The sequence below is a fragment of the Sus scrofa genome, chromosome 14, assembly GCF_054392235.1.
Source record: "Sus scrofa isolate SSC_HxYL_T2T_F1_AM1 chromosome 14, Sscrofa_HxYL_maternal_Yorkshire_Landrace_v2.0, whole genome shotgun sequence".
NCBI classification, from domain to species: Eukaryota; Metazoa; Chordata; class Mammalia; order Artiodactyla; family Suidae; genus Sus; species Sus scrofa.
In genome coordinates, this window is record NC_139396.1 from 60,949,011 (window position 1) to 60,975,364 (window position 26,354).

The 26,354-nt window shown below is 37.8% G+C and overlaps 1 protein-coding gene and 1 non-coding gene across 31 annotated transcripts in view; both read left to right on the forward strand.

The window, feature by feature from the left end:
• TMEM116 (transmembrane protein 116) overlaps window positions 1–26,354 on the forward strand; it is a 117,982-nt gene that overhangs the window by 1,301 nt on the left and 90,327 nt on the right. For 10 of the 30 annotated variants that reach the window (XM_084995602.1, XM_084995608.1, XM_021074212.2 and 7 more), the window contains exons 2-4: window positions 1,683–1,742; window positions 15,408–15,454; window positions 15,939–16,002. In XM_084995602.1, coding sequence (XP_084851728.1) covers window positions 1,734–1,742; window positions 15,408–15,454; window positions 15,939–16,002 — 120 coding nt within the window. In that variant the 5' untranslated portion in view covers window positions 1,683–1,733. Of the gene's footprint in view, window positions 1–1,428; window positions 1,555–1,682; window positions 1,743–14,739; window positions 14,851–15,407; window positions 15,455–15,938; window positions 16,003–26,354 lie in introns of those variants that run through there. The other 20 variants (XR_014826954.1, XM_021074216.2, XM_084995621.1 and 17 more) reach the window with 4 other exon arrangements.
• On the forward strand, window positions 15,717–15,825 carry LOC146396596 (U6 spliceosomal RNA). Its single transcript, XR_014828643.1, has one exon. It is a non-coding gene; the product is annotated as a U6 spliceosomal RNA (small nuclear RNA).

Genomic DNA, 26,354 nt, shown 5'->3' on the forward strand with positions numbered 1-26,354 from the left:
CTAGAAAGAAGAGGAGGTGTTTACTTACAAGGCAAATAGCAGATGATGGTTCTAATAAGGGGGGGGGGACATGATGAATCTGTGAATGAACTGAGGCACGTGGTGAAGGGTCTCATCAAGCGAAAGGGTTTGGAGCCATCAGAGGTTTTAACCAGAAGAATGACTTTAGATTTGCTGTTACTTGGGAATAAAGAAGATGGATGTGAAAAGAAGGGAATAAATTGTGTAATACTTTATAAGGAATTTAGCACCAAGTAAACCATTACATGTGTCTAGTAAATGTGCTTTAGAGAGGTTCAGAAAAATTTATTGGAGTTTGCACTAATAAATTATTAAAGTAAGACACATAGACAAATGATAGAAGTTAGAGGAGGGGATAATCACTGTGAGCTAAGATGGTTAAAGAAGGCTTCATGAAGGTGGAAATGGAGTTAAGCCTTGGAAAGAAGATCGTTTTGGGTGGAGAACAAGTAAAAAGGAGCAGAAGTGGAAATCATCATGATACTTTGGGGGAATGATCAGCTTGGCTTGAGGGAGTTCTCAAAACAGTAGGTAGTAAGACAGTTTTAAGCCCAAGTAGGAAAAAATCTTGAAAATGAAACTAATTTATGCTTTGCCTTGAAGTCAATAAGGAGCTATTATCCATTTTGAGTATATAAAATGCTTTGAGTACATCTATTTAGTATGATCGATCAGGAGGGACTTTCTAGTCATGACTAGTTTATTTATTTTGCTTTTTAGGGCTGAACCTGCAGCATTATGGAGGTTCCCAAGCTGGGGTCAAATCGGACCTACAGCTGCCGGCCACGGCCACAGCCACAGCAACTCAGGATCCAAGCCTAGTCTGTGACCTACGCCACAGCTCACAGCAACGCCAGATCCTTAACACACTGAGCAAGGCCAGGGATCAAACCCACAACGTAATGGTTCGTAGTCAGATTCATTTCTGCCGTGCCATGACTGGAGCTCCTAGTCATGACTAGTTTAGAAGTAGGTTTTGAAAAAGTGAAAGAAGTGGATTGGTTGGAGAGGGAAGGGAAATACTGGTACATTTGCTAGGAATTGCAAAAACACAGTAATTGTTTCAATTCTTCCCCCCCCCCTTTTTTTGTCTTTTTGCCATTTCTTGGGCTGCTCCCGGCATCTGGAAGTTCCCAGGCTAGGGGTTGAATTGGAGCTGTAGCTGCCAGCCTACACCAGAGCCACAGCAACGCGGGATCCAAGCCACGTCTGCTACCTACACCACAGCTCACGGCAACGCCGGATCCTTAACCCACTGAGCAAGGGCAGGTATTGAACCCGAAACCTCATGGTGCCTAGTTGGATTAGTTAACCACTGAGCCACGATGGGAACTCCTCAGTGCTTCCTTTTAACAGTGCCCTATTCCTGTCAAGTTACCTCATGATATAATCTATTCTTGGTTTCAGGACTTTCGACAACAACAATCTACACAAATAAGCCAAGTATAACTCTCCATATTTAGGAAGTTGTAAAATCACACAATTGACCCTGTTATGGAAAATTAAAAGGCTTACCCTGGGTATTGTATGGAGGTAGGAAGGCATATTACTTGAGTGTGCACATGACTCAGGCTAGCAGCCGGAGTCAGGAGGCGGGAAGATGGCTGGCATGATTTGCTAAGACAACTAATATATAAGTTCTCTTATTTTTTTTTCTAAAGTCATCAAGCCAGTGAGCCCCCAGTCTTACTGACCTCTTTGCTGTTTCTCATATGTACAAGGTATGTTCCTGCTCCCGAGCCTTTATACTGTCTTTTTCTCTCTCTAGAAAACTTTTCTTCAAGATGCTCATTTGGCTGGCTCCTTTATTTCCCTCAAGTCTTTCCTCAAATGTCAGCTTCCTAAGATCTACCCTGACCATCTTTAAAAAAAAAAAATCACTTCCTCCCTGATACCTCCCTGTTTTCCATCTCCCTTCTCTGTTATTTTTTCTCCATAGCTCTCTTCAACTTAACACACTGTGTAATTTGCTTTTTTTCCCTTAGTTTCTGTTTCCCATAAGGGATGGGCTTGTTTTTGTTTTGTCTGTTTGCTTCACTGTTATATCCCCAGCATGTAGAATTTGTCTAGCACATGGAAGATGCTCAGTAAATGCTTGTGCAGCGAATAAATGAATCAGGTCAATGAGAGAGGAACTGTTCTGTGGCTGTCTCTCAAAATTCCACTGGTCCTTTCTGCATTCCCTTCTTAAATCACGTATTATTCTTTGGAGCTCTCCCATCCCTTAGAGCTAATTTTTTTTCCCTGCAAGATTTTGTTAATGTCAACACTAGTTGTTTTGACATAGTTGTCTTGTAAAGTGTTAAAACTTAAAGCAGATTTCACATTAAAAATTGTTATAGAGGAGTTTCCTGGTGGCTCAGTGGGTTAAGGATCCGGCATTGTCACTACTGTGGCTTGGGTTTAATTTTTGGCCTGGGAATTTTATAAAAAATTGTTATAGAAGGAAGATTTACACCACAGTATGATTTTATCCAAGCCCCATCCTCCTTTAAGAAGTCCTTCAAGGAGTTCTTGTCTTGGCACAGCAGAAACGTATCCGACTAGGAACCATTAGGTGGCGGGTTCAATCCCTGGCCTCTCTCAGTGATTTTAAGGATCCGGTGTTGCTGTGAGCTGTGGTGTAAGTTGCAGACGTGGCTCAGATCCGGCATTGCTGTGGCGTAGGCCAGCAGCTGCAGCTCCAATGGGACCTCTAGCCTGGGAACCTGCATGTGCCACCGGTTCGGCCCTGAAAAGACCAAAAAAAAAAAAAAAAAACCAAAAAAGTCTTTGAATATTTAATAACTATTTAATGAACATCTTTCATGCCCTGTACACTCTTCTAGGGGCAAGAGTTACACTGATGAACAAAATAGGTGTGCTCCCTGCAGTCCAAGTGGAGAAACCAACATTAAGTAATTATACAAATAAGGAGTTCCCGTCATGGCGCAGTGGTTAATGAATCTGACTAGGAACCGTGAGGTTTCAGGTTGGATCCCTGGCCTTGCTCAGTGGGCTAAGGATCTGGCGTTGCTGTGAGCTGTGGTGTAGGTTGCAGACTCGGCTCGGATCCCGTGTTGCTATGGCTCTGGCATAGGCCGGCGGCTACAGCTCCGATTGGACCCCTAGCCTGGGAACCTCCATATGCCACGGGAGCGGCCCAAGAAATAGCAAAAAGACAAAAAAAAAAAAAAGAATAAAGTTTAAAAAAATAATTATACAAATAAATATATAATCACAAATTGTGATAATTTCTAAGAAGAAAAGTTGAGGGCCTGTGAAAGAATATGATGAGGGCATTTATTTGTATCGAGGTGCATGGAAAAACGTCTATAAGCAAGTGCACTTAAGCTAATATAAGACCTAAAGCATGAGTAAGAATCGGCTCTCAAGGAACTTACACTTGAATGACGTGACAAACATTAAATAATTATATAAGTAAATTCAAATTGCAGATCACTATATGTTAGGAAGCATTTTAGGAAAAGAAAACAGTATATGCAGAGGTTCTGGGATGAGAATGAACTTGAGCTTGAAATATTCGAGGAACAAAAAGAACCCCACTCTGGGAGTTCCCTGGTGGCTCATCAGGTTAAGCAGCCAGTGATGTCACTGCTGTGGTATGGGTTTGATCCCTGGCCTGGGAACATCAGCATGCTGCGGACATAGCCAAAGAAAAAAGAATTCTACTCTGAAATATGTCTTTAAAATCATCAGCACAGGAGATTATCTGATCAGGGATGTAGGGATGTTTACCATAGCATTGTTTGCAGAAGGAAAAATACCTTTAAAAAATTAAGAAAAACAAAACCTGAAAACAACCTACATGTTCGTCTTGAGAGGAATTACTGCATAAATTATGTGAATATTATAAAGCTGTCAAAATGGGTTAGAACTATTTTTATTAAAGTGGAGAGATATCCATGTAATAGAAAAAGCAATGTATAGAGAAATACATGATCCCAGTTTTAAAAACCTACCACCATAAGAACAACCTCCCTATATGTTTGGGTATGTTTTAATGAGCATAAAGATGTGGAGAAATATATCAGGCTTTTTGCATTGGTTACAGTCCAGGGGAGTGGGGAGAAACAAGATACTAACAAAAGGAAAAAAAAGTTATTCTGGAATGTATGTTGAGTGAAAGTGTAAAATATTAGCTGTAGAATTACTATAAACATGTAAAAATTATGCATGAGGACAAAGACAAAGTAAAAATAATAAATAAAAATAATAATAAATAAATAAAACTTAATTTTGATGAGATTAAAAAACTCAGATTTTAACATCCAAGGTTAAGATCATTTCAGCAAAGATGCTTTTCTTTCTTCTTTTGTCCTACTTTCAATTCATGTTAATTGTCTTTTTTTTTTTTTTTTGCTTTTTTAGGGCTGTACCCGTGGCATATGGAAGTTCCCAGGCTAGGGGTCCAATCAGAGCTGCAGATGCCGGCCTATGCCACGGCAACAGCAATGGTGTGGGATTCACACATCATCTGTGACCTACACTGCAGCTCATGGCAATGCCAGATCCTTGATCCACTGATCAAGGCCGGGGATTGAACCCATGTCCTCGTGGATACTAGTTGGATTCGTTACCACTGAACCACGACAGGAACTCCTATATTGTCTTACTTTATGTACTGTTGGAAGCCCTCTGAGATATTATCTAGGTCAGAGTCGTATATAAATAAGTAAATAAAAGTAATCTAACTCTTGCCAGTCTCTAACCTTTTTTTTTTTTTTTTTGTCTTTTGTTGTTGTTGTTGCTATTTCCGAGCCGCGTCTGCAACCTACACCACAGCTCACAGCAACGCCGGATCATTAACCCACTGAGCAAGGGCAGGGACCGAACCCGCAACCTCATGGTTCCTAGTCGGATTCGTTAACCACTGCGCCACGATGGGAACTCCCAGTCTCTAACCTTTTTAATCTATCCTTCACACTGCCAACATATTACTCCTGATACTATCATGTAAAATTAGGATAATAATAATACTTGTTTCATAGGATTGTGAGTAGATTAAATTATTAATGTATAGGAAGCATTTAGAATAGTGCCTGGCATATAGTATCCACTCACTGAAGACTCCTTATACAGTTATTATGTCATTTCTTTGCTCAGAAATTTATAATGGCACTTCTGCAGGATAAAATCCAAATGCAAGAGCCTCTACAATCTTAGTTGTAAATAAGAGTTTTGTTTTTATTTAAAATGCCACTTATAATGTCATGTAGCTACTGACCTCTTAAATGTGGCTAGTCTCTTTTTTTTTTTTTTTTGCTTTTTCAGGGCATATGAAGGTTCCCAGGCTAGGGGTCGAATCAGAGCTGTAGCTGTTGGCCTACACCACAGCAACAGCAATGCCAGATCCAAACTGCTTCCTTGACCTACACCACAGCTTATGGCAATGCTGGATCCTTAACCCACTGAGCGAGGCCAGGGATCAAACCCGGGTCCTCACAGGTCCTAGTCTGATTCATTTCTGCTGCACCATGGCAGGAACTCCCAAATGTGGCTAGTCTTAATTAAACATATTATAAATGTAAAATACACTCTGAATTACAAAGTACAAAATTAAGACTGTAAAATATCTTGATGATTTTTATTTTTATTTATTTTGGCTGCCCCGCAGTATATGGAGTTCCCAGGACAGGGATGAATCTGAGGTGGAGTTGCAACCTACACTGCAGCTGCGGCAACACTGGATCCTTTAACCCACTGTGGCAGGATGGGATCGAACCTGCGTCCTGGCACTGTGGAAACCCCTTGGATCCCGTTGTGCCACAGTGGGAACTCCACAATGATTTTTATATTGATTATATGTTGAAACTACAAAATTTAAGTGTTTGGATTAAATAAAATATATTGTTAATTTCACCTGTTTATTTTTACTTTTGGCTCTGCCTGAAGCAGGCAGAAGTTCCTGGGCCAGGAATCAAACCCTTGCCACAGCAGTGATGATGCAGGATCCTTAATTTCTAGGCTACTGGGAAACTCCCTCTTTTTACTTTTTAAATGTAGCTACTAGAAATTTTCAAGTTACATATGTGATTCACATTACATATTTATTAGAGATCATGAATCTAGGTTTTTTTTAAAGTGAAACATTGCTACTTTTTAAAATTTTTACACTCTTTTGGAGTTCCTGTCATGGGGCAGTGGTTAATGAATCCGACTAGGAACCATGAGGTTGTGGGTTCGGTCCCTGCCCTTGCTCGGTGGGTCAACGATCCGGCGTTGCCGAGAGTTGTGGTGTAGGTTGCAGACGGCTTGAATCCCGCCTTGCTGTGGCTCTGGTGTAGGCAGGTGGCTACAGCTCCGATTAGACCCCCAGCGTGGGAACCTCCATATGCCGTGGGAGCGGCCCAAGAAATAGAAAAAAAAAAAAAATTTTTTTTATACTCTTTTTAAATTGAAATATAACTGATTTACAGTGTCATGTTTTAGGTGTACACTGAAATGATTCAAAGGTAAATATATATATTTATATAACTATATTCAGTATTTTGTAATAACCTATAATGGGAGAGAATAAATACTGAATATAGTTCCCTATGCTATAGTAGGTCCTTGGTGTTTACCTGTTTTATATATAGTAGTATGTATATGTTAATCCCAAACTCCTAATTTATCCCTTCCTACTCCTTTCCCCTTTGGTAACCATAAATTTGGTTTCCATGTCTATCAGTCTATTTCTGTTTTGTAAATAAGTTCATTTCTATTATTTTTTTAGATTCCACATGTAAGTGGTATCATATGATATTTATTTTTCTCTTTCTTTTTTTTTTGGCTGTGCACAAGCACGCAGAAATTCCTAGGCCAGGGATTGAACTCGAGCCAAAGCAGTGATAAAACTGAATCTTTAACCAGTGAATGCATATCCTTCTCTTTCAGACTTACCTCACTTAATATGTTAATCTCTAGGTTCATCCATGTTGTACAAACAGCATTATTTCATTCTTTTTATGGCTGAATAATATTCCATTGCATATATATGTGTGTGTGTGTATGTACATGTATATATATATATATATCACATCTTCTTTGTCCAGTCCTCTGTCGATAGACATTTAATTTGCTTCCATATCTTTGTGAATAGTGCTGCAGTGAACATTGGGGTGCATGTATCTTTTTGAAGTATGTTTTCTTTTTTTTTTTTCTGGAAAAATATACCCAGGAGTGGGATTTCTAGATCATGTGGTAGTTCTGTATTTAGTTTTTTAAGGAACCTCCATATTTTTTCCATAGTGGTTGTACCAATTTACTTTCTCACCAACAGTGTAGAAGGGTTCCCTTTTCTCCATACCCTCTCCAGCATTTATTGTTGTAGAATTTTTGACGATGGCCATTCTGACTGGTATGAGGTGATACCTTGTTGTAGTTTTGACTTGTGTTTATCTAATACTGATGTTGAGCATTTTTTCTTCTTCTTTTTTTTTTTTTTTGGCCATCTGTGTGTCTTCTTTGGAGATATTTCTATTTAGGTCTTCTAGGTCTTCTGCCCATTTTTTGATTGGGTTTTTTGGCTTTTTTTCATATAAACCTCCATTAGACATTTATATATTTTGGAGATCACTCTCTTGTTAGTTGCTTTGTTTGCAAGGATTTTCTCCCATTCTGTGGGTTGTCTTTTCATTTTGTTTATGGTTTACTTTGCTGTGCAAAAGTTTTAAGTTTATTTGGGTCCCATTGGCTTATTTTTTTAAATTTTCATTATTCTAGGAGGTGGATCAAACAAGATATTGCTCCAATTTATGTCAATGAGTGTTCTGCCTATGCTTTCTTCTAGGAGTTTTATAGTATCTGGCCTAACATTTAAGTCCTTAATGAATTTTGAGTTTATTTTTGTGTATGGTGTTAGAAAATGTTGTAATCTCATTCTTTTACATGTAGCTGTCCAGTTTTCCCAGCACCACTTATTGAAGAGACCATCTTTCTTCCACTGTATGCTCTTGCTTCCTTTGTCATAGATTACTTGACTGCAGGTGCTTGGTTTTTTTTTTTTTTTTCTTCTGGGATTTCTGTCCTGTTCCATTGATCTGTATTTCTGTTTTTGTGCCTGTATCATACTATTTTGATTACTGTAGTATTTGTAGTATAGTCTGAAGTCAAGGAGTCTGATTCCTCCAGTTCTGTTCTTCTTTCCCAAGATTGTTTTGGCTATTCAGGGTCTTTTGTGCGTCCATACAAATTTAAAAGTTTTTTGTTCTAGTTCTGTGAAAAATGGCACTGATATTTGGATAAAGATTGCACTGAGTCTGTAGATTCTCTATAATAGTCATCTTAGCAGTGTATATTCTGGAGTTCATATTGGGGCTTGGTGGGTTAAGAACCCAATGTGGTCTCTATGAGAATGAGGGTTTGATCCCTGGCCTCCTCAGTGGGTTGAGGATCTGATGTTGCCACAAGCTGCAGCATAGGTTGCAGATGTGGCTCACATCCAGTGTTGCTGTGGCTGGGCTGTAGGCCTGCAGCTGCAGCTCCAGGTCAACCCCTATCCTGGGAGCTTCCATATGCCTCAGATTTGGCCATAAAAAAAAAGACAATGTAAATTCTTCCAATCCAAGAACATGGTATAACTTTCCATCTGTTTGTGTTATCTTCAATTTCTTTCATCAGTGTCTTATAGTTTTTAGAGTACAGGTCTTTTGCCTCCCTAGGTAGCTTTATTCCTAGGTATTTATTCTTTTTTATACAGTGTTAATTGGGATTGTGTTACCTTTTTATACTAATCTCTGTTCAGTTGATTTTTTTAGATCTAAGTGCAGTATACGTACGTTACTTCTATTAACTTTCATTTTGTTATATTATTAAATAAAACTCATTTTTTCCTCAAGAATTAGGATTTATCCCTCACAACTTTTGTACATTCATTCAGTAAATATTGAGTCCCTATTTTAGGCACTGGAGATATTGAGGTTAATGAGACAGATAAGTTGCCTGATTCCAAGGAAATTACAGTCAACTAAGGAGAAACAGAAAACGTACAAAAAAATATTTTGAAATTTGATAAATGTTATGTCTCCAAGCTTAAGACATTTGACATAATGCTTGAAGGATGAGAAGGAGCCAATCATATGATTATCTGGGGAAAGAGCATTCCAGAAAAGGTATTGCAAATTACCTGAATTGGAAAAGTGTTTGACATGTTATGTAAACACACATGAGAAGACACTAATATAGATCCTAGTGATGCCTGGCTCTTCATATTTACATTCATGTGTAATCCTTTCCTCTTGAGTGCTGGCAAGATCTGTGAACAATAGACTACATCAGAGGTGATGGGATGTCACTTCAGTCATTTGCTTATGTAAGAGTGAGACTTTCATGTTGCTAGTAGGACATATGCAGAAGTCTACATGGCAAAGAGCTGCACATAGCCTTCCACTAACAGTTAAGTTAGGAACTCAGGCCCTCAGTCCAACGAAACTCAAGGAACTGAATTAGATCAACAACTATAAGAACTGGAAGCAGATCCACTGTTGAGCCTTCAGATGAGAACCAGTCCTGGTCAACATCTTCATTATAACCTTGTGAGAGATGCTGAAGCAAAAGACCCAACTAAACTATTCTTGGACTCCTGACCCACAGAAGCTGTTAGATAATACATGAGTGTTTTAAGCTATTAAATTTGTGGATATTTGTTATATTGCAATAAGTAACACACATTTGATAAATATGCTCACTATATTTTCTTTCAAGTTATGAAAATGTTTTCTAGAACAGTGTCAAGTCAGAATGCTGGTTCACTTCACTAGAAGCCATTTCTAAGTTGATACTGATCAATTACTTAGCACTACCCTAGGTTATTTGTGCAAGAAATGCCCATAATTGTGCTTCTTCTTGGTGTATAGTTTCTTATTTTTATATAATGAAAATTTTCCCCAAACACTTTGTTAAAATACCGTATATGTTGTGTCTGTATTTCTGTCCAAAATGAGAATGGGGTTGGTCTGGCATAATTTTTTTTTATAAATCCACATTGACTTAGTGGTTACTTTTTTCTAATTCTTTAAAAACACTTCTTTTGGATAGTTCATCCTAGAATCTTGTCTGGGATAAATACTAAGATCTTTGCTGATTCTACCATCCTTTCTCCTTATAAAAATGTTTTCTTATTACCAGCTTTCTACAACTTCTACAACTTAAAAATTTCTACAGTTTTATAAAGTTTCTAGTAATTTTTTGAGTTTTACATGAGCTCTCAAATTTCATTCAGTGGTTTATTGGGTTAGCTTGCAAGTTTTATCAAAGCCCTGGAGTGTAATTTGTTCAGGCTAGGAGTGGTGCATTCATTTAGAGCTGCCAGGTGCTCTACAGTCTTTATCTTCAGCTTCCTCTTACAATGTTTGTTTTACACTTTTTATTATAAATATTATTCTATTCAGTAGGAAATACAGAAGTATGTTATCCATTAATCCTTATACCATGAATTTTAGCAGTAGGACATTTCCTTTCTTGTTTTTGTCCCAAACTTCATTTTTTATGCAACAGCCTTATTCAGATATAATTCACCTATCATACAATTCATCCTTTTAAAGTATACAATTTAGTGGTTTTCAATATATTCATAGAATTGTGCAACCATGACCACTAATTTCAGAATATTTTCATCATCCTAAAAAGAAAGCCTGTGCCCAGTAGCAGTCACTCCCCATTCTCTCCCAAACTACGTGGTTCTAGACAACTACTAATCTATTTTCCATTGCTATAAATTTGCTTGTTGGGGAAATTTTTTATGAATGAAATCATACAATATGTTGTCTTTTGTAACTAGTTTTTTCACTTAGGATGATTTCAAGGTTCATTCATGTTATATCATGTATGAGTACTTCTTTCAGTGGCTGAATAATGTTCTTTCGTACTGATATAGTATTATTTATCTGTTCACCAACACATGGATATTTGAGTTGTTTTTATTTGTTGTCTACTATAAATAACACTGTTATGAACATTTGCCTCCAAGATTTTATGTGGACATATGTTTTAATGTGTGGGTTTGCATAAATGGGTTTAAACTGGATTTATACCTAGGAGCCTAGTCATTTATATATGTTTAACCTTTTGTGAAATTGACAAAGTGGCTACAGTATTTTATATTTCTACCAGCATTGTATGAGGACTCCCATTTCCACATTTTCATCTACTTGCCATAGCCATCCTAGTAGGTGTGAAATGTCATCTCCTTTTTTTTTCTTTTTAGGACCACACCCACGGCATATGGAGGTTCCCAGGCTAGGGGTCTAATCAGAGCTATAGCTGCCAGCTTATGCCACAGCCACAGCAATGCCAGATCCGAGCCGCGTCTGTGACCTACACCAACAGCTCATGGCAACACTGATCCTTAAACCCAGTGAGCGAGGCCAGGGGTCAAACCCAAAACCTTATGGTTCCTAGTCAGATTTATTTCTGCTGCGCCATGACAGGAACTCCAAAACATCATCTCCTTGTGATTTTAATTTGTATTTTCCTGGTGGCTTATGATGTTGATCATCTTTTCATGTATTTATTAGTTATTTGTATAATTTTTGGGGAAATCTCTAATTTAAAACCCGTGCCCATTTTATTTATTTTTTGGCCACACCCACAGCATGTAGAGGTTCTGGGGTCAGGAATTAAACCTGAGCACAGCTGTAACCTTAGTCACAGGAGTGACAATGCCAGATCCTTAACCCACCACATACCACAGAGTTTCATTGGCCTATTTTAAAATTGGATTTGTATTTTGCTTTTTAGGGCTACCCCCACAGCATGTGGAAGTTCCCAGGCTAGGGGTCGAATCAGAGCTACAGCTGCCAGCCTACACCACAGCCATGCCAGATCCAAGCCTCGTCTGCGACCTACACCACACCTCATGGCACTGCCATATCTTTAACCCACTGAGCAGGACCAGGGATCAAATCCACAATCTCATGGATACTGGTTGTATTTGTTAATGCTGAGCCACAACAGGAACCCTGGGTTGTATTATCGAGTTGTTGGTATTCTTTCTATATTCTATCTACAAGTCCCTTATTAGGTATATGATTTACAAATACTTTCTCCCATTTTGTGGGTTGTCTTTTCACTTTCTTGGTGGTATCCTTTGAAGCACTAAAGTTTCTATTTTTTTTTTTTTGGCCATGCCTATGGCATGTGGAAATTCTTGGGCCAAGAATCAAATCCCTGCAACAGCAGCCACCCAAGCCATTGCAGTGACAATGCTGGATCCTTAACCGTCTGTGCCACAGTAGAACTCTAAAGTTTCTAATTTTGTAGAGGACCACTGTTATCTATTTTTTTCTTTTGTTGCTTGTGCTTTTGTCATATCTAAGAAGCAATAGCCTAATAAAAGAACTCTCTTAATGTCACATCAATTTTTAAAATTACCTTTCCCTATTTTCCCATTAACCAGTTCCCTGTTAAGAGTACTGCAGAATAGTGAGAACTATGATCAGACTGACTGAGTTTGGATGTTGGCATTACTGCTTGATAATTCTGTAACCATAGGGAAAATGACTTCACTTTTTTAAGCTTCAATTTCTTCTGTAAGTGGAAATAGTACTTCTTACCTCAAAGGTTGTATTGTGGATTAAAATAAGACACTTGATAATTGGTAGCTATTATTACTAGAAATTTTCTTTAAGTACTGTTTTTTTTTTTTAATTTTTTTTCTTCCTTTTTTAGCTGCACCTGCAGCAAATGGAAGTTACTGGGCTAGGGATGGAATCTGAGCCACATCTGTGACCTATGGCACAGCTGTAGCAATGCTGGATCCTTAACTCACTGTGCAGGGTTGGGGATCAAACCGACAACACCATAGAGATGAGCCAGATCATTAACCCAATGCACCACAGCAGGACCTCCTTTAAGTACTATTTTTGCTTAAAAATTAAACTGTTTTACTAAGTAGGTGTTTTCCTTGACTTTGTACCCACTACAATAACTTGCTCATGGCAGAAGTTTAATATTTGTTAAATATTTGAATATTTGTTAACTGAAATTGGTATGTAATATATAATAGTAGCCCATTACATTAAATGTTAACTGAAATTGGTATGTAATATATAATAGTAGCCCATTACATTAACTGTGAACTGGGATGTGTTTGAACTTGCTAAGGAGTTGTGTGAAAAGAAAAAAAGGAAAACTGAAAGTAAATATCTCCACTTCATTATTTGGAAGATGGGGGGATTATGTTTCCAAAGACATTTCAAAGGAGAACAGTGCTAAATATACAGAAGCCAAGGGATTAATTTAGAGAGAAAAATGGAAAAGCAAATGCCCTAATGTTGATTGGTAGCAGAAGACATTTTAGAAGAGATGCCAAAAGAGAAAAGTTCTTTTATCAAGGATAGCAGACAGATTTGCCATAGTATTCTCTGAACAATTTGAGATTTGTTCTTGACTGAGACAAGAGTCCTTTGTCCAAAAGCATTCTCTTATCACTTGGTGAGATTGTTGTTAGTCTCCTTGCCCTTGTTAGAAAGATGTATGATTAAAGGTCTCAAAACACTCCCTAAGATCTTGTGGTAGGAATTTCTGATCCAGAAATATACTAGTATTTTAATTTATTTGTCTAATATTTTAAGCAAAGTGATTGCCTCCATTTAATGTCCTGTCTTCTACTGCACATGATATTTTTAATTTCATATGAATAAATGAATAATATATTTAATCTAACTTATGTTATCTGAGTGTATGGTTAGATGAAACATACATGGTAATATAAATGAAATATTCTTTTTTTTTTTTTTTGCTTTTTGCTTAGGGCCGCACCCATGGCATATGGAGGTTCCTAGGGTAGGGGTTGAATTGGAGTTATGGCTGCTGGCCTACACCACAGTCACAGCAACACAGGATCCGAGCTGTGTCTTTGACTTACACCGTAGCTCACGGCAACACCAGATCCTTAACCCACTCAGTGAGGCCAGAGACCTAACCCGCAACCTCATGGTTCCTAGTTGGATTCATTTCTGCTGTGCCGCAAAAGGAACTCCATAAATGAAATATTGTTCCTTCTGCTTTCTCCTTCCCCCAATCTTTGTCCAGATTTTACCAGTTCTTCCAAATAATGTTCAAATGCCAATCAGTGTGTATTGTTTTTGTGTGCAGATTATTTCAAGCTGTTTTTTTCCTAATACATTAAGCACTTGGAAGTCTGGTTATATATCTTTTTTGTCTTTATACTTTTCATAATAATGTTTTATACAAAGTTGCTATATAAACATAAGCATGTTAAAAGAATTGTGTAATTTAGTAATATAATTATATTTCTGATGGAAATTTTTGATATAGAATATTTAAGATGTTAGATAAATGAGACATTAGTAACTCCTTCTCTTCATACCTTCTTGAGTATTATTAAAAACTTATTGAGTGAATGAATATGCAATCTCTCTTCCCCAATACAGACTTCTGCCCTTAAAAGGGAAAAGTTTCAAACAGACTTTCCTTCTCCATTTTTCTCTCCCTTTTTTCTATTCCATTTCTCTCTTGCAGCTCTGTTTATCTTTTCATGATGAGTCATTCTCGCTACCTTTTATTATTCCTACCTCTTGCCCCTGCTTACAATTCCTAATGCTTTTTAGCACTTTGTTTCCTTGTCACATGCTCTTTCTATTTTTGTTCTTTCTGCTTGACTTTCTCCTCCACTTGTTGCCACTTTTTCTCCTTGCCCTTAAGATTCAGGGCAGGGTTGGGTAGGGAGGTGTCCAGCTGGGCTAGGGGTGGAGCCACCTGTTCACTGCTTGGGAGTCTTAACCTGACCAAGGAGAAAGATCTGGCTGCTTAAATTTAGCTGAGACTGAAGTCCGTATGGCCTTCCTACTGGAGGCTAGCATTTTGGAGGACACCTTGGACTCCGTGAGACTAGAAGGAGCCCCTCCCTTCTTTTTCACTCTCTCTTCCTCCCTATTCTGTATTTTTCACTTAGAGTATCTCTCTCCATACTGTTCAACTTTTTTTTCCTTTCCCCTGTTGCTTACTATTTTTTATCTTTGTCTTTCTAGCTCTCTGTCAGTGAACTTTATTTAATCTTTGTTTTCTGTTACCCATTCTTTCCACATATCTGTCTAATCTCTCTCAAAATTTAACTTTACCTTGTCTCTATTTTATTCTTTCCTTTATTAATTTTCTCATCCAACTCTCTTTTTTCAGTAGTTTTCAGTATTCTCTATTCTTTTTATCTCACTACCCAGAGAGGTAGCAATAAGAGAAGAAAAAAAGAGACACTCTGTCTTTCCAGGGGCCTATTCACCTTTTCTACTCATTCTCAGACTTGCAATATATTTTGATTAGGCACTGAAGAAGAATTTGTGCTCTCCACAGATAGTTAATGAACAGTGAAATTAGAGTAAGAGTAAGGTTAAATATTAAATTTAAAAGGCTTAATTTTATTCTCATTTTCTCTTTTTATTTAGTTTTTTTCTGCAATACAGTGGATACAGTTTGTTATGGCTACTCTGAGGTAAGTTTATTTAATCTCATGTAATGTGACAGTTTAAACTAGTATAAGCAAAACTGGAGAATTCTGAAGTGTCAATTTTTTTCTTGGGGATTCGCTTTTACTCTTTATTTAGAGAGAAATGCTATTCTTTACCATGTTGATATTTTCTGATTAATAAAATGTAATAACATCAATAACAATAATAAAAACAGATTGAAGGCTAACAAGTAAAAATCAAAGGACAACTTACTCAACAGGATTGATTTGGAAAATCATTTGCAGAGTGCTCACTTTGGCAGTACATATACTAAAAATTGTCGTGATAATAGAGAAGATTAGCATGGGCCCTGTTCAAGGATGACATACAAATTCATGAAGCAGTCCATATTTTTAAAACATATGTGCCGTGCATTTTATATTTATGTCAATAAATCTGTAAAAAAAAATCAGTAGCAAAAATGAAGGAGCCTCAATTGTCCTGTTTAATGATAGTCTTTTATTTCAGTGTTATAGGTTCAAGTTCACTTATTGCTTATGCTATATTCCAGAATATACAGAAATCTCCAGAGGTGAGCATTCTTTTTTGTGCTGGATTTGAACTTTGAAATAAATAGGGGTGTCACCTATAAATGATGGAATAATTATGTGAATTGTTTGTAAATTTGTCATTTTGATACATTGAGATATTTTAGGCATTGCCAAATAGATCGCCCTTTTCTTTTATTTATTTATTTATTTATTTATTTATTTTGTCTTTTTGCCATTTGTTGGGCCACTCCCGCGGCATATGGAGGTTCCCAGGCTAGGGGTCTAATCAGAGCTGTAGCCGCCAGCCTATGCCAGAGCCACAGCAACGTAGGATCCGAGCCATGTCTGCGACCTACACCACAGCTCACGGCAACACCAGGGATCCTTAACCCACTGAGCAAGGGCAGGGATCGAACCCGCAACCTCCTGGTTCCTAGTTGGATTTGTTTAACCACTGAGCCATGAGGGGAACTCCGCCCTTTTCTTTTAGATAGTAATTTTAACTATGATGATGAATGCTGAGGGATTGACTAAATGTGGATTAGTGGATAAATACAGATTTTTTGGGGGATGTGCATTAATTATTAAAGTTAAGGAGGATTTCTCTGGTGGTGCAGGGGTTAAGGATCCAACATTGTTGCTGATGTGGCTTGGATAGCTGCTGAGGTGTGGGTTTGATCCCCGGCCCAGGAACTGCTGCATGCCTTGGGCATGGCTAAAAATAAATATTGTTTGAAGTCCATATTCACTCTAAACATGGTAGGGTCTTGCCTAGAGGTGAGTTTTCTTTTTTCTTTCTTTCTTTTTTTTTTTTTTTTTTTTTTTGTCTTTTTACGATTTCTTGGGCCTTTCCTGAGGCATATGGAGGTTCCCAGGCTAGGGGTCAAATCAGAGCTGTAGCCGCTGGCCCATGCCAGAACCACAGCAACTTGAGATCGGAGCAGAGTCTGCAACCTACACCACAGCTCACGGCAACACCGGATCCTTAACCCACTGAGCAAGGCCAGGGATCAAACCTGCAACCTCATGGTTCCTAGTCGGATTCGTTAACCACTGAGCCACAACGGAAACTCCTAGAGGTAAATTTTCTGATGTTGATATTTTGGTAAAATTGTTGGTGGGGCTAGAAATAGTTTAAAGACTGCTATACAAAAGATAATTATTTTGCTGTCCTGGCCTTCTAGGTGGTTACAATTTAACAGTGAGAGATAGAGCAAAAATTCATCCTGTGTAGAACTATATGTACCAAAAAGATCAAAAACCTTCCTTTTATTGAGGTATAATAGACAAATTAAAATTGTATATTTTTAAGGTGTTAAAGAAAAATCAAAATCAACCCAACAAAATTCCAGAAAGGTTGAGAGAGTGCTGGAAAGAGTGATATTTTTGCCAGTTCAGTAAAGATTTTAAGAGAAATATAACAACTGTTTTTTTTTTAACTAGGCCAAGTGGCACAACATTAAGCAAAACGTAGTTTAGGACCTGTATGGGAGAGCTTTTGTAATGTGGAAAATGTTATTGGGTTTTATTGGGCCCACTTTACTCTTAGGCTGAACACTTAACTGTGTTTCAACTACGCTGAATGTTTTACATAGTTTACGTTGTTGGTCCGCATCACTCTCCTATGAGAGGGATGTATTAGTCCCATTTTATAGATGAAGAAATTGGGGTTCAAAGCCATGAAATAACTTGTTCAAATTACACTGTAAGTAGCAGGGCAGGGATTTTTCAAAAGTCCAATTCTTAACTACAATCCCTCTTTAAATTAAACACAAATTTTAGTATTTATTATATTCTAGGTACAGGTGCCCAGTGTTTTAAATACATATTTTCATTTAAGCCTTAAAACACCTCTGAGGTAAATATTATTAGTCTGATATTATATATGGAGAAATGGAATCTTAGAAAGGTGAGGAACTTTCATAAATTCTCAAAGCTAGTAAGTGTTAGAGCTAGAATTTAAGTTTAGACTTGTCTTGTTCCAAAGCCTTTACTCAGATACATTTTAAACCACTGAAATATAATACCTAATAAAAAGAATTTTGAATTTCAGATGTACAATGTGATTATGTAAGTAAAACTAGAAAGTAGAAGTCTTGATACTTGTAATCATTGCTTGCCGAAGTAATTTTAGGCCACACATCTTCCTGTGGATTCAGATTTCCCTACTGTTTATTTGCTGAATATTTGTTGAAATCTGAGTTCATATGTGATTAAGTTAATAAAATATGAGTTACATAGTGGAGAGAGGTAAGCAGAGACTCTCAGTCTCAGTAGTCTTAATCTTTTGGGTTAGCTGGTTTATTGTGAGTGGCTGTCCTGCATCTTAGGATGTTTAGCAGACTTTACCCATTAAATGTAGCAGCAACTACTTTCTTCACTGAGTTGTGACAATCAAAAATATCTTCAAATATTGCCAAATATCTCCTGGGAGAGGCAGTTACTTCTGGTTGAGAACCACTGCTCTAGGGTGATCTCTGGTAGACAGAGCTTTATAAAGATAGGGGGTCTACTTTGGTCTGGGATGTGACCTTTAATTTCTCGGGCTTCAGTTTTTATACCTTTTACATAAGCAGAGCCTAAAGTACCTTAGTAATCATTAATTTAGTGCTTCCTACACATTCTATTTTCTTGGTCTAGGGAGGATTTCAATTTTTCCGGCTTAAAAGTATCAGTTGTACTCCTGTTTTATTTCTTAATCAGATAACATTTTTAACAACAAAAGCACATGGAAGGCATAATTTTAAAAAGATAAAAGTTATTAAATTAATAATTATGGTAAATTGGAAAAATCCATGAGAAATCTTTGAAGGGACTAGCTGATTAGACAGTGGCTGAGGGAGGCAACCTAAAGAGAGAAGACTTTAAGTGTTTCAAGTGTTAACAAGGCCAGCCAGTGTTATTCAAAAAACAAACTTGAGGCAGATATACTCACTGTACTTGTAGGACTTTGTTTCCCCATGAGGGTCACTTTTGATATTCTTTGTAACTTCTTTGGAACTCCATATGCTGCAGAGTGGCCAAAAAAGAGAAAAATAAGTAAATAACCATATATATTTGCATTCATCTTATCTAAATTAAGAGCAAAAAAAGGTGCAGGGACACAATGCTGTGTAAAAGCCTTTCCCTAGGAAGGTTCTGGCTCCACATCTATCATGGAGAGGTGAAAGACCTAAAGCAATTCACATTAATATTCTTCCAAAATCCTGCTCCCCAATATTTCTATTTTTTTATGTGAAAAATATCTATTAGGAATTTATGCTGGCAAAGGGAATATGACATTTTTTTACCCAAGCAGGTGGGAACCATTCAAATACCTTTTTCCTGTAATAGCCTTTCTTTTCCACAGAGCACTCCTAGAAACACTCATCTTTACTGTTGCTTTGAAGAAGGTTTTGGGGGTCAAATACAAGGAAAGTACATTCTCACTAACCTCTTAGAGATTTGCATTATACAATAGTATATTCAAAGCTCTATGATACCCTTCAGAAAGACAACTGTTTAACTTTGTTTAAGCATGTGTTTCTCAAACACACCTCCCACTGAGTGCTCCCACTTTTTTAGAGCACCTGCTCTCATTCCAACTTATAAACATGCTCTCACAAATATGCCTTCAGAAAAGGTGAATTACACATCCTACACAGTTGTTTAATAGACACACAAGAATCTCCCTGAAAACTGAATCTCTTTTAGAAAATTCCTCCTGAAAAATGATGGCAGGACTAAACTAAGCAGCTTTAAAAAACCTAGACATTAGGTTTAGGAAAAGCCCAAACTTAGTCTGTGGTAAAACTTGTTCCTGGTTAATAAAAGGACTAAACAATTTCCCTGCAAGACAATTTGGCATTTTCTGAGAGTTTTCTTTTCATTTGATATCAACAGACATTGATATCTGTCCCATTAACAACAGATAAGTACCATTTTCAGGTAGTTATTTTATTTTATTTTATTTATTTTATTTTGTCTTTTTGCCATTTCTTGGGCTGCTCCTGCAGCATATGGAGGTTCCCAGGCTAGGAGTCTAATCAGAGCTGTAGCTGCCAGCCTACGCCAGAGCCACAGCAACATGGGATCTGAGCTGTGTCTGCAACCTACACCACAGCTCACGGCAATGCCGGATCGTTAACCCACTGAGCAAGGGCAGGGACTGAACCCGCAACCTCATGGTTCCTAGTCGGATTTGTTAACCACTGTGCCACGACGGGAACTCCCTCAGGCAGTAATTTTAAATCACTTTTTTTTTGGTCTTATTAGGGCCTCATCTTTAGCATTTGGAGGTTCCCAGGTGAGGGGTGGACCCGAGTGATAGCCACTGGCCTACGCCACAGCCACAGCAACATCAGATTCAAGCTGCATCTGCGACCTACACCACTGATCACAGCAATGCCGGATCCTTAACCCACTGATAAAGGCCAGGGATTGAACCTGTGTCCTCATGGATACTAGTCAGATTTGTTTCCACTGAGCCACAATGGGAACCCCTAAATCACTTTTTTTTATATTACTCAATGAATTTATTACACTTATCATTGTACCATGATATAGCATTTCCATCCCAACCTCTCTCCTTTGGAAACCATAAGTTTTTCAGTCTGTGAGTCAGTATTTGTTCTGCAAAGAAGTTCAGTCTGTCCTTTTTTCAGATTCCACATGTAAGTGATAGCTTTTGATGTTCATGTCTCATTGTCTGACTGACCTCACTTAGCATGATAATTTCTAGGTCCATCCATGTTGCTAAAAATGCTGGTATTTCGTTCCTTTTAATGGCTGAGTAATATTCCATTGTGTATATGTACCACATCTTCTCGATCTACTCCTCTGTTGATGGACATTTAGGTTATATCCATGTCTTGGCTATTGAAAAGAGTGCTGCAACAAACATTGGAGTACATGTGTCTTTTCGAATCATGGTATTCTCTGGATAGATGCCCAGGAGTGGGATTGCTGGATCAAATGGTAGTTCTATGTTTAGTTTTCTGAGGAATCTCCATACTGTTTTCCACAGTGGTTGCACCAATTTACAATCCCACCAACAGTATAATAGGGTTCCTTTTCCTCCACACCCTCTCCAGAACTTATTGTTTGTAGATTTTTTGATGATGGCCCTTCTGGCTGGTGTAAGGAAGTACCTCATAGTGGTTTTGATGTGCATTTCTCTAAGAATGAGTGATGTTGAACATCTTTTCATGTGTTTTTTGGCCATCTGTATTATGTCTTCTTTGGAGAACTATTTGTTTAGATCGTCTGCCCATTTTTTGATGGGGTTGTTTGTTTTTTTGGTATAAAACTGCAGAAGGTATTTATAAATTTTGGAGATTAATCCCTTGTCAGTTGATTCACTTGCAAAGATTTTATCCCATTCTGTGGGTTGTCTTCTTGTTTTGTTTAGGGTTTCCTTTGCTGTGCAGAAACTTTTAAGTTTAATGAAGTCCCATTTATTTATGTTTGTTCTTACTGTCATTACTCTAAGAGGTGGATCTGAGAAGATGTTGCTGTCATTTATGTCAGAGAGTATTTGGCCTATGTTTTCCTCTAAGAGTTTTATAGTGTCTGGTCTTATATCTAGGTCTTTAATCCATTTTGATTATTTATATTTTTGTGTATGGTGTTAGGAAGTGTTCCACTTTCATTCTTTTCCATGTGGCTGTCCAGTTTTCCCAGCACCACTTATTGAACAAGCTGTGCTTTCTCCATTGTGTATCCTTTCTTCCTTTGTCATAGATAAGTTGGCTGTAGGTGCGTGGGTTTAATTCTGGGCTTTCTATCCTATTCCACTGATCTATATGTCTATCTTTGTGCCAGTACCATATGGTTTTGATGGCTGTTGCTTTGTAATATTGTCTGAAGTCCAGGAGCCTGATTCCTCCAGCTCCATTTTTCTTTCTCAGGATATCTTTGGCTATTCTGGGTCTTCTGTGCTTCCAAACAAATTTTAACATATTTTGTTCGAGTTCTGTGAAAAATGTCCTTGGTAATTTGATAGGGATTGCACTGAATCTGTAGATTGCCTTGGGTAGTATAGTCATTTTGGTAATATTGACTCTTCCAATCCAAGAGCATGGTATGTCTTTCCATCTATGAGTGTCATCTCTGATTTTGTTCATCAGTGTCTTACAGTTTTCAGAGTGCAGGTCTTTTGTCTCCTTAGCTAGGTTTACTCCTAGGTATTCTATTCTTTTGGATGTGACAGTAAATGGGATTGCTTCCCTAATTTCTCTTTCTGATCTTTCATTGTTAGTGTATAGAAATGCTGTTGATTTCTGTGTATTAATTTTGCATCCTGCGACTTCACCAAATTCATGGATGAGCTCTCACAGTTTTCTGGTAGAGTCTTTAGGATTCTCTAGGTATAGTATCATGTCATGTGCAAATAGTGATAGTTTTACTTCTTCATTTCCAATTTGGATTCCTTTTTATCTCTTTTACTTCTCTGATTGCTGTGACTAGGACTTCCAAAACTATGTTGAAGAGTAGTCTTGTTCCTGATCTCAGTGGGAATTCTTTCAGCTTTTCACCATTGAGAATGATGTTAACTGTGGGTTTGTCATATATGGCCTTTATTATGTTGAGGTAGGTTCTTGTTATGCCCACTTTCTGAAGGGTTTTTAATCAGAAATGGGTATTGGATTTTGTCAAAGGCTTTTTCTGCATCCATTGAGAGGATCATATGGTTTTTATTCTTCCATTTGTTAATGTGGTATATCACACTGATTGATTTGTGGATATTGAAGAGCCCTTGCATCTCTGGGATAAATCCCACTTGATTATGTACAATCCTTTTAATGTATTGTTGGATGTGGTTTGCTGGTATTTTGTTGAGGATTTTTGCATTGATGTTCATCAGTGAAATTGGCCTGTATTTTCTTTTTTTGTGGTATCTTTGTCTGGTTTTGGTATCAGGGTGATGGTGGCCTCATAGAAAGAGTTTGGGCATGTCCTTTCCTCTGAAATTTTTTGAAATAGTTTCATAAGGCTAGGTGGTTAGGTCTTCTCTGAATGTTTGATAGAATTCACCTGTGAAGCCATCTGGTCCTGAACTTTTGTTTGTTGGAAGTTTTTTAATCACAGTTTCAATTTCAGTACTTGTGATTAGTCCATTCATCTTTTCTATTTCATCTTGTTTTAGTCTTGGAAGATTGTACTTTTCTAAGAATTTTTCCATTTCTTCTGGGTTGTCTTATTTTATCAGCGTATAGTTGCTTGTAGTAGTCTCTTATGATCCTTTGTATTTCTGTGATGTCTGTTGTTACTTCTCCCTTTTCATTTCTAATTTTATTGATTTGAGTCCTCTCTTTTTTTCTTGATAAGTCTGGCTAAGGGTTTATCAATTTTGCTGATCTTTTCAAAGAACCAGCTTTTCGTTTCATTCATCTTTTCTATGGTTTTCTTCGTTTCTATTTCATGATTTCTGCTCTGACCTTTATGATTGCTTTCCTTCTACTAACTTTAGGTCTTGTCTGTTCTTTTCTCTCTAGCTGCTTTAGATGTAAAGTTAGGTTGTTTATTTGAGCTTTTTCTTGTTTCCTGAGGCAGGCATGTATTGCTATAAACTCCTCTTAGAACAGCTTTTGCTGCATCTATAGGTTTTGGAGGGTAGTATCTTTGTTGTCATTTCTAGGGTTTTTTTTTTTTTTTTTTTTGTCTTTTCTAGGGGCTCACCCACAGCATATGGAGGTTCCCAGGCTAGGCGTCCAATCAGAGTGGTAGCTGCCGGCCTATGCCAGAGCCACAGAAACACAGGATCTAAGCTGTGTCTGTGACCTACACCACAGCTCATGGCAATGCCCAATCCCTAACCCACTGAGCGAGGCCAGGTATCGAACCCACAACCTCATGGCTCCTAGTCAGATTCGTTAACCACTGAGCCATGATGGGAAATCCCTGCTTCTAGGTATTTTTAAATTTCCTCTTTTATTGCTTCAGTGATCCATTGGTTGTTTAATAGCATGTTGTTTAGTCTCCACGTGTTTGTGTTTTTTGCAGTTTTTTTTCTTATTGTTGATTTCTAGTCATATAGCGTTTGGTTGGAGACAATGCTTGATATAATTTCAATTTTCTTAAAGTTTCTGAGGCTTGCTTTGTAGCCCAGGATGTAATCAATTTTAGCGAATGTTCCATGTGGACTTGAGAAGAATGTGTATTCTGTTGCTTTTGGATGGAATGTCCTATAAATATCTACTAAGTCCTTCTGGTCTAATGCTGCATTCAGGGGTTGTGTTTCCTTATTGATTTTCTGTATGAATGATCTGTCCGTTGCTGTAAGAGGAGTGTTAAAGTCCCCCACTATTATTGTGTTATTGTCAATTTGTCCTTTTAAGGTTGTTAGCAGCTGCCTTACATATTGTGGTGAACCTATGTTGGGTGCATAGATATTTAAAATTGTTCTATCTTCTTCATGGATTGATCCTTTGATCATTATGTAGTGACCTTCCTTGTCTCTTAAAATATTCTTCAATTTAAGGTCTGTTTTGTCTGATATGAGTATTGTTTCGCCAGCTTTCTTTTGATTCCCGTTCGCATGAAATATTTCCTTCCATCCTCTCACTTTCAATTTGTATGTGTCCCTAGAAGTAATGTTGGTCTCTTGAAGACAGCATATATATGGATCTTGTTTTTGTGTCCATTCATCCAGTCTCTGTCTTTTGGTTGGGGCGTTTAGTCCATTAACATTTAAGGTAATTATTGACATGTATGTTCTTATTGCCATTTTATTAATTGCTTTGGATTTGTTTTTGTTGCTCTTTTTTCTTCCCTTCTTCTCTTGTTCTGTCCTCTTGTGGTTTCATGACTATCTTTAGTATTGTATTTGAGTTAATTTTTCTTATTTGTGTGTGTATCAATTGTAGATTTTTGGTTTGCAGTTACTCTGAAGTTTTGATATAAGAGTCTCTCTCTGTATATATACACAAGATTGTTTCAAGTCGTTGCTTTCTTAATTGGAAGTGCATCTCCTTTGTCCTACATTTGTACCCTCCTCTTCTCATGATTTCTGATTTTGGTGACATAATTGTGTGTGGATGATTTTTTATCTTTATTGTATATATACCTTCACGGGTGAGCCTTGTCATTTGTATATATTTTGTTTCTGGTTGCAGCCTTTTCTTTTCTGTCTAGAGAAGTTCCTTTAGTATTTGTTGTAAAGCTGGTTTAGTGGTGCTGAATTCTCTTAGGTTTTGCTTATCTGTGAAGCTTTTGATTTCTCCTTCAGATCTAAATGAGAGGCTTTCTGGGTAAGGTAATCTTAGTTGGAGGTTTTTTCCTTTCATTGCATTAAGTATATCATGCCACGCCCTTCTGACCTGCAGAGTTTCTGCTGAAAAATCTGCTGATAACCTTTTCGGGGTTCCCTGGTATATTATTTGGTTTGTTTCCCTAGCTGCTTTCAATATTGTCTCTTTGTCTTTAATTTTGGTCAGTTTGATCAATACGTGTCTTGATGTATTCCTCCTTGGGTTTATTTTATATGGTACTTGTTGTGCTTCCTGGATTTGAGTGAGTGGTTCCTTTCCCATGTTAGGGAAGTTTTCGGCTGTTATCTCTTGGAATATTTTTTCTGTCCTCTTCTCTTTCTCTTCTCCTTCTGGCACCCCTATAATATGGATGTTGATGCATTTAATGTTGTCCCAGAGTTCTCTGAGACTCGCTTCATTTGTTTTCAATCTTTTTTCTCTTTTCTGTTCTGCATCTGTGATTTCCACTCATCTGTCCTCCACCTCGCTTATTCCATCTTCTGCCTCCTATATTCTCCTGTTGGCTGCTTCTAATGAATTTTTTATTTCAGTTATTGTATTCTGCATCTCTTTTTGCTTAAGTTTTATATCTTGTATCTCTTTGGTTAGTGTTTCCTGTAAGTTATCCATCTTTGCCTTCAGTTTCTTTCCAATGTCTTGCATCATCTTCAGCATCAACAGTCTAAAGTCTTTTTCTTGGAGGCTGAGAATCTCCTGATCACTTAGCTGATTTTCTGGGGTTTTTTCTTTCTCCCTCATCTGGGTTAGAGTTCTCTGTCTTTCCATTTTCATAGGTTTTTGGTGTGGTGAGCTTTTTCCAGATAATAGAGTTGTAGCCTCTCTTACTTCTGGTGCCTGCCCCCCTTGTGGCTAAAGTTGGTATGGGGCTTGCTGTAGGCTTCCTGATGGGAGGGACTGGTACCTGCCCACTGGTAGGTGGAGCTGATTCCTATCCCTCTGGTGGGTGGGGCTTTGTCTCTGGGTGAGATTAGAGGTGGCTGTGTGCTTAGGAGGGTCTTTAGACAGCATGCTTACTGATGGGCAGGGCTGTGATCCCACCTGGATTGTTGTTTGGCCTGGGGCTTCTCAGCACTGATGGGTGGGGCCAGATTTTCCCAAAATGGCCACCTCCAGAGAAACATACACTGATGAAGATTCCCAAG